General features: G+C 42.8%; 1 protein-coding gene across 5 annotated transcripts in view; it reads right to left on the bottom strand.

Moving 5' to 3' along the window:
* npas3 (neuronal PAS domain protein 3) overlaps window positions 1–16,759 on the bottom strand; it is a 343,109-nt gene that overhangs the window by 220,071 nt on the left and 106,279 nt on the right. For all 5 annotated transcript variants that reach the window (XM_029729734.1, XM_029729736.1, XM_029729735.1 and 2 more), the window contains one exon: window positions 11,952–12,196. In XM_029729734.1, coding sequence (XP_029585594.1) covers window positions 11,952–12,196 — 245 coding nt within the window. The remainder of the gene's footprint in view (window positions 1–11,951; window positions 12,197–16,759) is intronic.

A 16,759-nucleotide genomic window follows, 5' to 3' on the forward strand; every position in this document is an offset into this window, starting at 1 on the left:
AGATTGGAGGGTACTATGGTGTTGAATGCTGAGCTATAGTCAATAAACATCATTCTTACATAGATATTCCTCTTGTCCAGATGGGATAGGGAGGTGTGCAGAGTGATGAGTGGAATACAGTATATACATATGTTGTTGTCTTTGTAGATAGTGTAGTTTCACTTTTGCCACGACTTTACGATACAGACTAAAGGGGATTTTCATCTATGAGGTCAGCACCAAAACTAGAGCGAGTGCCCAGCAAGAAAAAGTGGTCTGCAAAAGTTCCCAGAGCAAATGTTCTAATAACACAAAAACTGCTGCTGCAAGAACGTTCCCAGAACATTGCTCTCACATTTTACTGCGGGCAGCATGTTCTAAAAACATTACATTACCTGGAAACCTAATGAGAGCGTTTGGGGAATGTTCTGTGGTGGTTGTTACAGATGTTGTGCACAACATTTTTGTGAATTTTAAGGGAACATTCCAAGGATATTTTATTGCTAACGTTATTTTTTTAAATAATTTTTTTTTTTTTTTTTTACATTTTATCAAACTAATGTTAGATAAAATCCTAACTAGAACGGGAATCGTAGCTAATGTTTGGGGAATTTTTCCAGTTTGCTGAGAGTGTTATATTACACTGAGAGCCTAGAGAAAGCTGTGTAACATCCAAAGACATGCAAATTCCAGCAGACCAACAGGCTAGGCTACAGACAAAAAAAAAAGTCAAACAGCTCGTTGGCTGAGTTTAATTAAGGGATCTGCATAATTTGAAAATGCCGTAGCCCCCCCACCCCCACAAAAAAAAAAATCTAAATCAAACTGCCGCCTTGATGTTGATATCATTTAATGGCATCAGCTCCTTTACGGCGTCAGTGCGTGTGTTTCTGGTGTCTCGTTGCCACGGCGCAGAGAGGAGAGGCAGGAAGGAACACTGATCGCTGCTGTGTTAAGACAAATGAGAGGATGTAAAAACGGAGGAAGAGGAGGGGGGGTGACACTCTAGTTGTGACAATTAGACTGCTGCTCTCTCAGTGCTCTGTCTGACTGCTGAGATGCATCTCCTTCATAGATGACATCCCAAACAAGTCGTTGGAGAAGAAAAGAAAGATGTTATTAATCAGGAGAACATGCTCCTCCTGACCCCAGCTAAACAATGGGGATCAACGCCTCTAAAGAAGGGCTTAGAAGACTTCTCATGACGCTCACATCTTTCTTCTTCGCCAGTAATTGGCTTGGCGTGTTGCTCTGAGAGTACGCGCCGATACAGAACTACAGTACATGTACAGCCGCATCCTAAATGGCACACTGTTCTCCATAGTGCACTATATAGGGAATAGGGTGCCATTTGGACCCGCCCAACGACGCCTCGTCCATTTAGCTTTGTTTTTACCTGACAAAATACATGAACACATACATTTCCGATCCTGAACGTACATTGTTGATGTCTTGAAAAAAGTGCAGTGGGTTTATTATTATTTCTCTCTTCCAAGGTTAATGCAAGCTGGACTGCTTTCAAAATCTACTTCCTTACAAGGACTCAAAAGTCAATTTGCAACACTATCCCTGTCAAGCCTATAATCCTTATAACTCCATTTCCCAAACCCCCACCCTCCTCACACTAATTCAATTACAAAAAGTGTATATTCAAGAAAATGATTGACAGGAAACCGCAAATGAATCTTTTGGTCCTTGGAGACTTGTGGAACTTAAATTAAGTGATGTTCTTTAAACTAAACTACTATCCTACTTAGATGATTTGGAGAGTGGCAGAGGGTGTAAGTGTTCAAAATGGCTACAATAAGTCATCAAAACGTTGCTTACAAATTCAGGCAGAGACTTCAAAGCAGTGGACAGCATCAACATTCTGGCTACTAGTGGCGAAGCGGCTTCCTTAACAATAAAAACAATGACTTCATGTTTTATTCATGAATACATATACATTCTCATTAGCACAGGCTGGTGGTGGTCAGGAGGGAGATGGCGGTGTGTGTGTGTGTTTGTGTGTGCGTCTGTGTGTCTGCATTTGCGTGTACGTGTGCATCTGTGTGTATGTGTTTGTGAGGCTGGGGGCCAAGCTGTGCTGGACGCCTTGGGGCTATCTGTTGATTGACTGGGCTGCGGTCCCAATGGTGGTGACCTCATGGACACTGTACTGAGGAGCTGTCTGTCGTTCTGCCTGCCTGCCCGTCGGTCCATCCGTCTGTCTATGCACCCTGGAGCTGGACCTCCTGTCCCCCCACTCTGTGGCCTTTCAGAAGGGCTGGGTGATGCTCACTCCTCTTCTCTCCCTGTCTGACTCCAACACATCAACACATCCCTGGGTAACAATGACTATGATGTTGCCATGTGGAGGCTATGCTGGCGGGCCCACTCCGAGTCCAATGCTATCCCAGCCTGCATCCCAAATGGCACCCGATTCCCAATATAGTGCACTACTTTTGGCCAGGCCTCCTAGGGAATGTAGGGAATAGAGTGCCACTTGGGAGACACCCCCACTGTGCATGCCCCCGCCACCGGCCTTGTTATCACTCCTCATTAAAGGGCAGGTGCAGTCAATTCACCTTCGTCCTCGAGCTTAATCTGCGCCGGGCCAAATTATATCAACACCACAACATTTTAGCAAGGCAGACAGAGAGAGAGAGAAAATGCTTTTAGAGAAGGCTGTTATCAGAGAGGGGCTTATTATAGACATTAATAAATGAAACGGGTGACCGAAAACTGTTAGTCATGGGTTGAGATGGCAATAGCTAAATGCTTCACGCATGAATTGGCTGGTTTTTCAGACCCCTGCCAATGTCTTTTCTATCGCCGCACGCATCCCCTCGAACTCCCCCCGCTGTATGCGTTTTAAATTGTAGAAATTCATTGGTTTCGATATGAGGGTCTTTGCGACAGCAAGCAAACAGAGTGATTAAGTCCAGGCCTGGCTATTGAGGGGCAGAAAATGGTGCGATTAAATTGGATGATTAGGGGAGTCATTTGTGTCCTGTATGAGTGGGAGGAACCGTCACAAACACTTCAGGGGCCAGAGCCCTCTCTGACCTTCACCTGACATAGTACCTAAAGTCTCTCTCTCTCTCTCTCTCTCTCTCTCTCTCTCTGTCCCTCCCTCTCTCTCTCTCTCCCTCCCTCTCTCCCTCTCTCTCTCTCTCTCTCTCTCTCTCTCTCTGTCCCTCCCTCTCTCTCTCTCTCTCTCTACTCTCTATCTCTCTCGCCGCCTCTCTCTCTCTCTCCTCCTCTTCTCCCTCTCTTCTCTCGCGTTATCTCTCTCTCCCCTCTCTCTACCCACTCTCTCTCTCTCTCTCTCCCTCCTCTCTCTCTCTCTCTCTCTCTCTCCCTCTCTCCTCCTCCTCTTCTCCCTCTCTCTCGCTGCTCCTCCTGCTCGTTCCCCATCTTCTCTCTCTCTCTCTCTCCACTCTCTCTCTCTATCTCATCCTCTCTCTCTCTCTTCTCTATCTCTCTCTCTCTCTCTCCCTCTCTCTCTCTCTTCTCTCTCTCTCTCTCTCTATCTCTCTCTCTTCCCTCTCTCTCTCTCTCTCTCTCATCTTCCCCTCTCTCTCTCTCTCTCTCTCCCTCTCCCTCTCTCTCTCTCTCTCTCTCTCTTCTCTCTCTCTCTCCCTCCTGTCTCTCTCTCTCTCTCTCTCTCTCTCTCTCTCTCATTCATTCTCTCTCGCTTTCTCCCTGTATCTGTCTCTTTCACGCTCCTCTCTCTTTACACCCATCCATTAATGTAGCGCTGCATTAGTCAATGCTGGAGTTTACCTTTGTCAGAGGGATAAATCAACAGTAAAGGTGGTGAGAGCAGAGCAAGCCCACATGATTTAGTTTCGATCAATTAATAGTGAAGTGACGGACTGACTGGACCCCATGTTAGACTAGCCTGTACACACAGAGGAAGATCTGCCCAGTCAAAGGATATTGGCACTGTAATGTTTTAAAAGAAACAGTATCACAGAGTTATTTTGGACATTTTGATTCATGCGAAAGGTTGTAAAGCTACCAAGACAACTTGGCTTAATTATGAAACGCATTACTGCTGCCGTAGTCAAGACAATTACATTTGATTGGATACTTTCTTTGTTCAACAAGCTCTTTTCATGTCATTTTAATTTACTGTCAAAGCAGGCTGAATATTGGAAACTAAATTATTTACTGCAGGCTCCATAAGCCAATAATGTTCCATTTGTCTGGTACTGAGAGGGACTAGACTAACACGATTATTAAGGACATTAGTTGTAATGGTACATGTCCTTCACTTGATTTGAGCCTTCGTGCTGTGCTTTTAGACATTGCACTTCAAACGGACTGCACTTCATCCAGAGAGCAGCCTGTCATCTGTCTAGCCTGTTCTACTGACAGAGGCTGTGGCCGTGGAGCAGTTCAGGACCGATAAGGCCAATACAGACCAGTACGGTACATTGCCAAATGACTCCTCCATCCCGGTCGTACAGTATGTTTCAGAGTACCTTGTTGTAGCCTACTGCGACTACTCTTACTGCATCCTACACAATGTCATTATTTTCTGCATCATTTCTCAGTTCAGGCTACACCTCTGTATTTCCTGATTTATCGACAAGTCTTTAATCTATTTTCCACGACCGTTGTTGTCCTTGGGATAAGGACCTTGGCTACAGTAGAGAGCTGAGACCTTCATGGCTGGGCGATGTGAGAGGGCCATGTGAAGGCTCTGCTCTACTCTGGGCTCTATAATGTAAACCCACGGTGGTGATTTGTACCACTTTGTGTGGGTATTAGGTCCAGCTGACTAAACGGCCAGTCACAACGCTAGAAACAAGCCTTTCCATATTCATTCCAACTGTCCCTCTGATTTATTTCTCCATTACTGGACCATTTGCAGAAGCACTAATTACTGAGCCCACCGACGCAAGGTATAGTGCCTGGTTACATGAGCAACTAACGCAGCTACAGTAGGCCATGTACTGTAATAAAATAAATGCTTTTAACCCTTGATCTTTTTACAATCGTCCCACAAGGGTCTGCAACTTCTTTGAAAAACAAAGTTTACAGTAATCATGTTGTGTAGGAAGTAACGCTTTGATAATACAAGTTCAGAACAAAAATGCACTCAACATACAAACATGCATATCATAAGCACACATAGACACACACACACAGGCATTCTGAAGTGCAGTTTCATACAGCTACTAAGCTACTGGCAAGTGGAAACCTTTGCTTTGTTGTCTCCATTGATGAGTGAAATAGGCCATTAGGACCAGTTACACAGTAGCACACAGAGACTCTTCATTAAGAAAGACTAGGCACACAAACCTCTATGTGATTTCATGTCCCAGAGAAAACATCTTGTAAAAAAGTCATGTCTTATTTCCTAAGAAAATGACTCGTATTCAACCACACTCTTTTGCCCTCCCAGTGTTCCATTTAATTGTTATCTGTTAAGAAATATAAACAAAGTGACTACACTATTCTCCTTCATTAAAAGACATTGTTCAACAACAATGCTTCCCAGAGCTGTTTGTGCCCACAAAAAGGTGTACAAGTAATTGTTTCCATGGCAATTACTTTTCTTGGTTGTGCATAATAAAATAAATAAAGAAAATAACAAAAACATGCCCACCAGCCTTCCAATGCAGCCAAAAGCAATTTCCTCTTCTAAATTTAGTTATGCAAAGCCTATGGGCATCATCAGCATTTAGTAATTACTTTTATAATTACTGCTGTTTTGCTCACTGTCATTCAATTTTTCTTACACCACGACTGGGGAATCGAACATCTCACACTCACAGCTGGGCAAATTACTATCCATATATTAATTGAGAGAGAAATATAGGAAGCTGTTTAGTCCATGCAGTTCCTCTACTATTATACACTAACTAACCTGTGTGTGTCTATACAAGCTGCCATTTCTCCAAAAGGTGCATTAATGCCAAATTTATTTTCTGTGTCCTGAGTGTCTATTGTGATGCAAACACCATCGGTTGCATACCAAATGGCACCCTGTTCCCTTAATTGTGCACTAGATTTGACCAGGGACCATAGGGACACCTATAGGGCTCTGGTCAAAAGTAGTGCACTATATAAGGATAGGGTGCCATTTGGGACGGATCCCATTAATTCCCTCATTACCATCAACAATGCACATGGCACAATGGGCAACAGGGAAAGTGTACTTTAATCAGTGCCCTCTTCAGCGCCAACCTGCTCACCCAAAAGCCCTTCATATGGAGGGACTTGGCCACTTAGGGATTACAGCTAGATCGCTCTGCCAGGTGGTCAAAGGCTTCAACCAGATAACGTGTTTAACACAATTTGACATGTAGAGTTATAGTAGTTCATATTACATTACCCCCTTGATCAGGTGGGTGGTAGATTGGTAATATCCCCCAAGTAGTGGCAATGGGAAGGGGTTTATTATTTGGTGGGAAAAGGATTGATATAATATCTATAGTGCTGGGTAGGGAGGGAGGGAGGAGGCTAGACTGTGAAGTAGAGAAGGCAGCGTGCATAGACCTCAGACACCTCAAGGTCAATGTGAAAAGTCACTGACAAAAACGTGTCCTTTGGAGCAAGTACATGGGCTTTTGGCACTGATTCCATTCTTTTAATAGTTGCTTTGCAGCTGAGTTAAATAAGAAAAACACCAAGTGACAGGTACAACACTTGTGAGAAGTGCACAGTGGTCCACTTTTTCATTTGTTCTAAAAAAGAATGTTCATTTCTCAAGCGGATTATTTGAATATGTATGAACTGAATGTTTAATTATAACCATAAACAGTATAAACTTCATATCCATTTTGTTTGGCTTGCATTTCCTGATATGGAGCATTTTCCTTTGCAAAACATCAAAGTGGGAAACATATTGCCATCATGTAAAATAAGTTATGTTTGGTCATTCCAGCCATAATGGAGGAGACTATTAGTGATAGCAGCAGGCTAAGTACTGAAACCATCAAATCTGAAAGGGCTGGATGGACCATAACTACAGAAATCCCACTGCTGCTTCTCTTCTCTCTGTAATTAACACAACTGTTCCAAATGGCACCTTATTCCCTATGTAGTGCACTAGTTTTGACCGAGGTCCTACATAGGGAATAGGGTGCCATTTGGGAAACAAGCTAAGATTCTTAATGTGCAGGGGACATCCAGGAGACTGACACTCAGCACGAACAGCTTGATGGAAATCAAATAGGACAAGCCCACACATAGACAAAGAGAATAGACAGCCTCTCTGGTTGGTTCCTCTTTGAAGATGATCCTTGATAGCCTGGCTGATGCGACCCAGCGATGAAGACCTTTGAGTCACTGGTTTGGACTGGAAGCTGTTTGATAATGCAATATTCGGTCCGAAACTGAGCAAACACATTGATTGGTTCTCTCTAATGTTTTATTTCCTGGGGTTGTTAACTGCCTTGCTCAAAGGCAGGACAGCAGATTTTCCCACCTTGCCAGCTCAGGGATTTGAACGGTTACTGTCCCAACACTCTAACCGCTAGCCTACCTGCCGCCCGAGGAGAACCAACCAGTAAAAGCACAGTCCCCTTCATTATCAACGCAGCGCGCCGTCCACATCGAAACAGCCTTTCCAGACTCTTGAAGTCAGGAGGACTTCAAGTTTGGTATCAGACTAGAGTTGACCCCTAATTTAACACAAAGCTATCATTGGATACCAAACAACACTGTGGCCTATTCAGTTGACACAGTCAGTCACGTGGACAAATTCCCCCATCCTTCAGTGAAGTTATTCTCACCATTTGGATTCCGATAGTAAATTATAAATCCTTATACTGTACCAGTCAAAAGTTTGGACAAACTACTCATTCAAGGGTTTTTCTTTATTTTTACTATTTTTTACATTATAGAATTAAAGTGAAGACATCACAACTATGAAATAACACATATGGAATCATGTAGTAACCAAAAAGTGTTATTAAAATCATTATTATTCAAAGAAGCCACCCTTTGCCTTGATGACAGCTTTGCACACTCTTGGCATTCTCACAACCAGCTTCACCTGGAATGCTTTTCCAACAGTCTTGAAGGAGTTCCCACATATGCTGAGCACTTGTTGGCTGCTTTTCCTTCACTCTGCAGTCCAACTCATCCCAAACCATCTCAATTGGGTTGAGGTCAGGTGATTGTGGAGGCCAGGTCATCTGATGCTGCACTCCATCACTCTCCTTCTTGGTAAAATAGCCCTTACACAGCCTGGAGGTATGGTGGGTCATTGTCCTGTTGAAAAGCAAATTAAAGTCCCACTAAGTGCAAACCAGATGGGATGGCGTATTGCTGCAAAATGCTGTGGCAGCCATGCTGGTTAGGTGTACCTTGAATTCTAAATAAATCACTGACATGATCCATTCACATACTCTCACAAAGACACGGAAGTTGGAACCAAAAATCTCAAATTTGGACTCATCAGACCAAAGGACAGATTTCTTTCCAGGAATTCGACCATGAAGGCCTGATTCACGCATTCTCCTCTTCCTCTGAACAGTTGTTATTGAGATGTGTCTGTTACTTGAACTCTGTGAAGCGTTTGTTTGGGCTGCAATCTGAGGTGGAGTTAACTCTAATGAACTTATCCTCTGCAGCAGAAGTAACTCTGGGTCTTCCTTTCCTGTGGCGGTCCTCATGAGAGCCAGTTTCATCATAGCGCTTGATGGTTTTTGCGACTGCACTTGAAGAAACTTTCAAAGTTCTTGACATTTTCCGGATTGACTGACCTTCATGTCTTAAAGTAAAGATGGACTGTTGTTTCTCTTTGCATCTCTTTGCTTATTTGAGCTGTTCTTGGCATAATATGGACTTGGTCTTTGACCAAATAGGGCTATCTTCTGTATACCAACCCTACATTGTCACAACACAACTGATTGGCTCAAACGCATCAAGAAGGAAAGAAATTCCACAAATTAACTTTTAACAAGGCACACCTGATAATTTAAATGCATTCCAGGTGACTACCTCATGAAGCTGGTTGAGAGAATGCCAAGAGTGCGCAAAGCTGTCATCAAGGCAAAGGGTGGCTACTTTGAAGAATCTCAAATATAAAATATATTTTGATTTGTTTAACACTTTTTTGGTTACTACATGATTCCATATGTGTTAATTTATAGTTTTGATGTCTTGAATGAGTAGGTGTGTCCAAACTCTTGACTGGTACTGTATGTCCTACAAAAATTCAGAAAACCACAGAGTAAACAAGTAGACATTTAATGTACTGTATGTACTGTATAGTACAAATATGATTTGTGCAAGACGGTCTCTGAGCATTTTTGTTGTTGTTGAGCCATCTGATTTCTTGCTGTTCGTAAAGTGTGGCATTTTGGTGACTGCTCTCCGCTCTGCTCCTCTCTGATTTGCTCCTCTCTGCTCCTCTCTGCTCCTCTCTGCCCTGCTCCTCTCTGCTCTGCTCCTCTCTGCTCTGTTCCTCTCCGCTCTGCTCCTCTCTGCTCTGCTCTGCTCTTCTCTGCTCTGTTCCTCTGCTCTGCTCCTCTCTGCTCTGCGCCTCTCTGCTCTGCATGCATGAATAATAATATGGCCAGGTGGTGGAGGGGTTGGAGGGGGTCAGGAGGCGTGCGCCAGCCGCCAAACAAGAGAAAGGTCATGCTTGTTTGTGCAGTGTCCTTCAACAGATGTGAACCGCCTCTGACAGAGACTAGCAAATTCCGGTTAAAACGCTCAGAAAAAATTAGTTGATGGGTCAATTACAGTAAAGGTCACTAGAAGGCAAAGAGGAGAGAAAGGAGAGCGGCGAGAGAGGAGAGGCGAGAAGTTACGATAATAAATCAACAATGTTTGGAGAGAAGTGGAGGTCAAATTCTTTTAGCTCCGATGCCAGTAATATCGGCTACCGCTTTTATTACTTATCCAAGCTTCCTCACACTAGAGGCTGTTCTAAGGACGTTTGGCAACTCAGACAGACATCACCGCCGTCCAAACGCCACCTATAACCCATGCTTTATTCTGAACAAAAATAGAAAATAATAAAAAAAGAAAGAATGAGAATTTTCCCGAAGCAAAGATCCATTCCAAAACCAGAGTGAATTTACAAAACCGGCGCAGTGCTACTGAGATTTCCCTAAAGGTTACAATCATCAGTTATTAAGTCGAAATGTCTTGTCAGAAGCTGGCTCAGTTTTCTCCTGCAGCAAATTTCCTATAATAACATATTCATGGTAACACCTACACGGGTGTGTATGTTAAGGCACAAGGCAAATTGATTGAGAGACTGGGCCTGCCAAATGAACTGGGCCGGCCATGTATCAGAAACAATATTATTCTGCTGCTGTGTGCGGCTAACCTTGATCTGTGTTGCACAAACAACCCTGAAGAGAAATGATCCTGGCCTTTCCTCTCCGCTCTCTCTTCTGGTACAATAACCTAGCATATGCCCCCTCCCTCCTAACCCCTCCTTCCCTGCCATATTACACAGTGCATTGACAAACCTGGCTCCTTTGTGTGTGTGTGTGTGTGTGTGTGTGTGTGTGTGTGTGTGTGTGTGTGTGTGTGTGTGTGTGTGTGTGTGTGTGTGTGTGTAACATCTGTAAACCATGCTCTTCCGCCAGCTGTGTGTCTGGCACGCTGGGAGCTGTGGAAGCTTGGGTCAGACTCATCTAATGTAGCCTATTCAGAAATAACACTGATTCATGGGCAGAGGGAGATGGTCAGCCGTCTCCATTAGCTACCGGCGATGCACAGCAACAAAAAGAATGGGATCAATACGCCGCTCTTTTCAGAATGTAGTGCAAATAAAATGTGGTGAGTTAGTGATTCAATTCAGACTGGCACTATCTGTCTGTCGATAGGATGGAAGGACAGGACATGCAGCGGAGGGTGAGAGCATTGTTCTACAGAGGTAGACAGAGGTAGGGTAGACGTCACCTTGGTGTGTGTAGTCATTAAAATATCCAAATGTAAAACGGTGGTGGTTCAATCCTCCTGGCAGCATCGTGTAATCATCTTTGATTGAATGCAAAGTGTGGGCTATAGGTCTTAGCTGTGTTACTAGGAAATCTAGCAGGATGCTCGAACCCAAATAATTCTGCCGTATACATTTTCTCATTAAAATGCATGTGTCTTTTCAAAGGCAGACAACAATGATGCCATCTGGTGTGTGTGTGTGTGTGTGGGTGTGTGTGTGTGTATGTGTGTGTGTGTGTGTGTGTGTGTGTGTGTCTGTGTGTGTGTGTGTGTGTGTCTGTGTGTTTGTCTGTGTGTGTGTGTGTGTGTGTGTGTGTGCAGAGCAAACATTGTGCATTGACTGAACATTTCTGCAATTTACTTTAATGTTTACGGTCATTCCTACTCCAGCATACCCTTTTAAAATATACAGAGCTGTATCTCCTTTAAGTGCACTGTACAAATACCCCATTTCAAAGGCAAATTCAGTTACATTTGGATTCAGTATTGCTGCATGTACTAGGCGCAAAGCTGCATTTATCAAAGTTAAATGTTTACTTTTTGAATATTTGTGACCAGACGACAGTCACCAGAGTGCCTCATTTCCCTACCAGTCTAATATTGTGTGTAGGCTGAGTACAGTAAAACATGAAAAATGAACGTTGACATTTTACATCACATAATAATTGAATGTACAGTTTCACCTTAAAGGGATACTTCTGGATTTTGGCAATGAGGCCCTTTATCTACTTCCCCAGAGTCAGATGAACTGCTAGCAGATACCCATAGAATTCCAGTCATTGCGCTAACGCTAGCTAGCATCGGCTCGCAAAACTACCTCTAACTTCCTTCATACTGGACGCAGAGACATAAAAATGGAATCCACAAGTTCATCTGACTCTGGGGAAGTATCCAAAATCCCAAAGTATCCTTTTAATGTCACAGTATTTTAATGCTCAGATAAAGAGAGATATCATCACTGTACAGTTGGTAAGGTGAGTGGACCATTGATGGAAACTGTTGGTACTGAACTAGACTGAACTGAACTAAATTGTGGGTAGTTGGACCATGGTGGAGAAGGAGCTTACCTTTGACGGAGGTGTTGGGTGGTGGGCCTTCTATGCGCAGGTTCCATGGTGGGTCCCCCTGGTTGGCGAAGTCCCTCATCTTCAGGTAGCTAATAGTGAGGCGGATGATGGAAGCCTTGTCCAGCTGGCTGGTGATGGCCCCGGGCAGGGGCAGCATCTTGGCCAGCTCATAGAACTCAAAGTTCTCCTTCCCCCGCCGCGAGCGAGCCGCATCCCGGGACTTCTCCTTCCTCAGAGCCTGCAACCTGGTGAGGACAGGAGAAGAGACAGGAGTTAGGACCAGGGTTGTGTTCAGTAGGGACAACACTTTTTGCAACACTCTGAAACTAGGAGGGAGACGAGCAGAAAGTTAGGGTCTTGGTTTCGACCAGGAAGAACAGAAAGGCCATACCATCATTCGACGCCATAAGAAAGTTAGCAAGCAAGCAAGACCAGGGTCAGGTTAAGTAAGGAGGAAACGTTTTGAAATGGGGAGGGACTACCTGCACTTGTCCAATTAGAACATAGATGTTGTTCTCCATTGCAAAATGTTTTGCTACGGTGTGACCTATTGAACATGACCCTGGCCCCTCTGTCAGCTCAGACACCTGACTGTTTTCATACTGTGGACTAAGTCTAAGTCTGTGTCCCAAATGGCACCCTAAAAAATGAATAAAGGGAATAGGGGGCCATTTGGGAGCTAGGCTAGGTTACAGGGCTATAGGACCAACCACACCAAGTCAGTCAGTCTTGGCCGTTAGTGACTTGCTCTACTCCAGTGGGAACGCTCAGCACAATTGATTCAGTCATTGGAATTTAGAAGTGGGTCGAAGTTCTGATTAGCTTTGGCCTTGGGTCTCACGGGACAGCCTGCTGAATGACTTTCAGATTGCTGCCTTTTTTTAACGTAAGACACTGCAATAGGCCCAGATAGATCTCTCTCTTTCTCTCTGCAGCTGAAATAGTTTCACAAAATGAGATCATATTCAAAAAGGCCAAATACTGCACTGACCTCACTTTACACTGTCTGAGAGCTCAGTGTGATATTTCTCCTCTATATTTCTACTTCAATTGATTTATTCATGTCAGCTGCCTGAACTGGTAAGAGTAACAAATATACTGCAGGTGCACATTTCTCAGATGTGTCAGAATAGATGTGTTTAAAATAGTTAGAATTCACTTTTTTTTACAGTATAATACAGTCCATTTTACGATATTGTACTGCGTGTCAGTACACAGTAATTGCTTTGATACTGTATTTATATTACAGTGGAGTGTACTGTAATATTAAATACATCATTTTACTTGCCACCAAGCTGTCTGTAAATTACTGTCAAACTCATGCTAACCCCTTTACAGTGTACTGTATTCAGGCATATCCTTTCAAGCCCTTTATACAGCGGCAGTAGATCACATGACCTATTGAAGGCCGTACGGTTGGTTATAGTCTATTGGCTTGATTCGTTCCAGTCAAACACTTCTGTTCCCTTCAGTCACTGTGTTATTTATTTTATATCGAAGAACTCGAAGCAGTTCCATACTTCCATAACACAACTCCCAACTTTCTATGGCGTTCATCATCCCAAGCCGTTTTGAATTAAGTCGCCAATAAATCACACAGGAATCTCTGGGTTCCCCACTGGCCGACACCTAGATTAATTTTTTACCACCACAAATGCAAAATCTGTTAGAACAGACTTGAAAGATGAGGGAAGAGAGGGTTTCTGCCCTGAAGATGAAAAATGACTGTTGGTGAAGAAAATAATTTCACATTATTTTGTCGTTTAGTTATCAGTGATTCAAGACAAAAACCAACAACATTAAGCAAACGTGAATAAAAAAAGAGCAAGCCAAGGCCCACCCTCGCTCTGACAGTGGGTTACTGCTGTATTTAGATAGAGTACATAGATTCAAAAGAGGTTTGAGAAATCAATTCATGAATTTAGACATTCACAATGTCTGCAGGATTCAAATGAGAATTCACCAAGCACCTCTTCCCACAACCTTCATTCAGCCAAATAATGTCTTGTGGCTTACTAATACCATGCTCATAGTTGTCAAGATCAATTTATGTTAGCTTTTTGTGTGCATCAGGAGTGTAATAGGATAATTTCATTGCCAGATACAGATGCACCCTCTGCCTTTACATCTAAGTAGCAGATTGCTGTTCTTGATCATCTCGACCGCTCCTCTGCAAGAAGAAAAACACCATTTGATGGTCTGCTGCTCAGACAATATATAAAGCTAGTTGTAATGGTTGTTTGGAGGCAAAGTGCAACAGAGCAGCAGAATTTCATTTGTTCCGCAAACTTGGAAAGCATTATGTCGGCCTGCCAAATATTTCTTGATGCGCCGGGGTTGTGTGACCTTCATACAGCAGACATATTTATCATGTTCTACCAGAGTAAATGTAACACTTTTATTTTTTATTTTTTTTATAAACATGAAATTAAATCATGTCGTAGTTCAACGAGAACAACCCAATAGCTTTTTAAGTTCCTTTTACAAGACAGGGATGAGGTCACTAACTTCTGGCTGGATTTGGTTCTGGTTCTGAGGTCACGACCCCGTCTATGTTCCACATCACATACTGTACTCCAGACGTGGCAACTTTATTTTGATTGCCGTAAACAAATATAACAACAATAAATTAAAAAAATCTGCAATGAACCCGTCCTTTCTCAGGTAATCACTTTTTTAAGTTGGTGACCAGCACCCTACATACTGCATATAAATCATTTAATAATTATTCATTTTTATATAGATATTTTTTTGTATTTATTCTGCAACATGCAGATGACCACATAGTCTGTATTTTACACCACATTCTCCACATACTGAACTACTGCATTAACATCGTTCTCACATTGCAATCCCAGAGCGGTCACCATGCTGCTTCCACTAGGGTGTCAGATGCCCATGCTTAAAAAGAGACCAGTGGTAGGGAGCGCAAGCAGAACAGCTTCACAATCTAACATTCCCATTGAGTCCCAGAAAAGCCTAGTTATCATTGTGTAAAGAGAGCCATCTCCATCATCTGCACTACAGTCACCATCCACAACGGTGGCACCAGCCCCAGCACATTCTTCTGCACCATTTTCAAATGACTCTCTGTATATTCTGAATCATACAAACCCACACCCATACACACATCTCGATGACATCATGGAGAGAAAAAAAAACATACTGGTTGGTAAGTGTTTACTTGAAAATAGAATGCTTATGGCCCACACGGTGAAATGCCAGTGGGGAAATCAACCAACGTGAGGGGTGTCTGATAGGGATCTGTGTGTAGGAACAGAGAGCCGCATTGTGTTCACACTTCCTGCTTTCCCTCGTCTACAAGAGAACTCCAGAGTACAGTTAGTATTGTAAAAATGGAAAAGACTTGTGAGAAGTCAAGATTAGAGATATGAAATGTACACAGAACAAGACATTTCTTTACTCAGAGTAACAGGGTTCCAAAACAGAGAGGGAGACAGCATCCATTTTAAGTCGATTAGCTTTGACTTATATACTGACGGGGTAACTTACAGTATAATAATAACATTATTATAATAACACAAACCAGACTAAACGTACTGCTAATAAAGCATGTGTCGCTTTTAATGAACTAGAAGATGGCAACTTACAGTAACTAATGTCTTTCTCAAGAAAACCCATAAGATATCTGCAGCAAACAACAATAAAACAGCCACAGGGTCATTGGCCAATTAAATGAATGGACATCTTGAATGGAGGTGACACACCTTGGTGAGCCTGCTGTCTAAGATATCACTCTATGTAGCCAATCAGCGAACCACCCACCATTCAACTTCTGAAGGCAAGGAGAATACATCAAGCGGCCGAAACTTGTGTGCAAATGATCATTTAGGATTGAAGTAATTGGTTTCATCAGTGTTGAAAAGGCAGCCAGAGCAAAATGCCACTTTAGATTAGGGCCCTCCTCCTGAAGAAATGGATGACACCACTGATCGGGGGACTAAATGCCAAAACTAATCAATTGCTTTTGTGACTCTGGCTCTCCATGCAGCAGTAAAAAGAGAGGGTGCACTAGGTTCTCTTTCTCATTATAGAAAATGCTATCTCCTTAGTAACATAATTTAACTTCTCATCAACTTGGTCACACTGTGTCATCAAACCTGTCCAAACCCCCGGCAGACAATGAGGGGTTATGAAAAACAACCTTGTTCAGGGTTAGGCCCCATTTATAAATACCACCAAGACTGGACAACACCAGGGCCCATATTCACTAAACATATCAGAGTAGGAGTGCTGATCTAGGATCAGCTTATCCTTTTAGATCATAATGAATATGATTATATGGGCAGGGGAGACCTGATCCTAGATCAGGACTTCCACTCTGATGGTTTTTGAAGACCCCCAAGGACATGCATGCATTTGTACTGCAGCACTGTACACTACACTAACATGTTCACAACATTTATCCTCTATTTAAATGAGATGGTCAAACAAAAATCCGAAGCAGCTGTACAATATCACAGGTGTTCATCAACACGTACAGTACTATAAGTAGAAACACATTCATGCGAAGTTCATAAGATTCAATGATGCTGTGACATCTATCTTTTCAGTGAGTTGTAACACCACCATTCTGTTAAAGGAAAACTCCACCCAAAAAACTAACTTTTGGTATTTGTTTCATTAGTCCATTGTTGATATAGTCCCAAAATGTTTTGCATGTCAGCAATCAAGTTTTCAAGATAAACTCAGCAAAAAAGAAATGTCCCTTTTTCAAGACCCTGTCTTTCAAAGATAATTCGTAAAAATCCAAATAACTTCGCAGATCGTCATTGTAAAGGCTTTAA

This window comes from Salmo trutta, chromosome 33 (genome assembly GCF_901001165.1).
Source record: "Salmo trutta chromosome 33, fSalTru1.1, whole genome shotgun sequence".
Lineage (NCBI taxonomy): Eukaryota > Metazoa > Chordata > Actinopteri > Salmoniformes > Salmonidae > Salmo > Salmo trutta.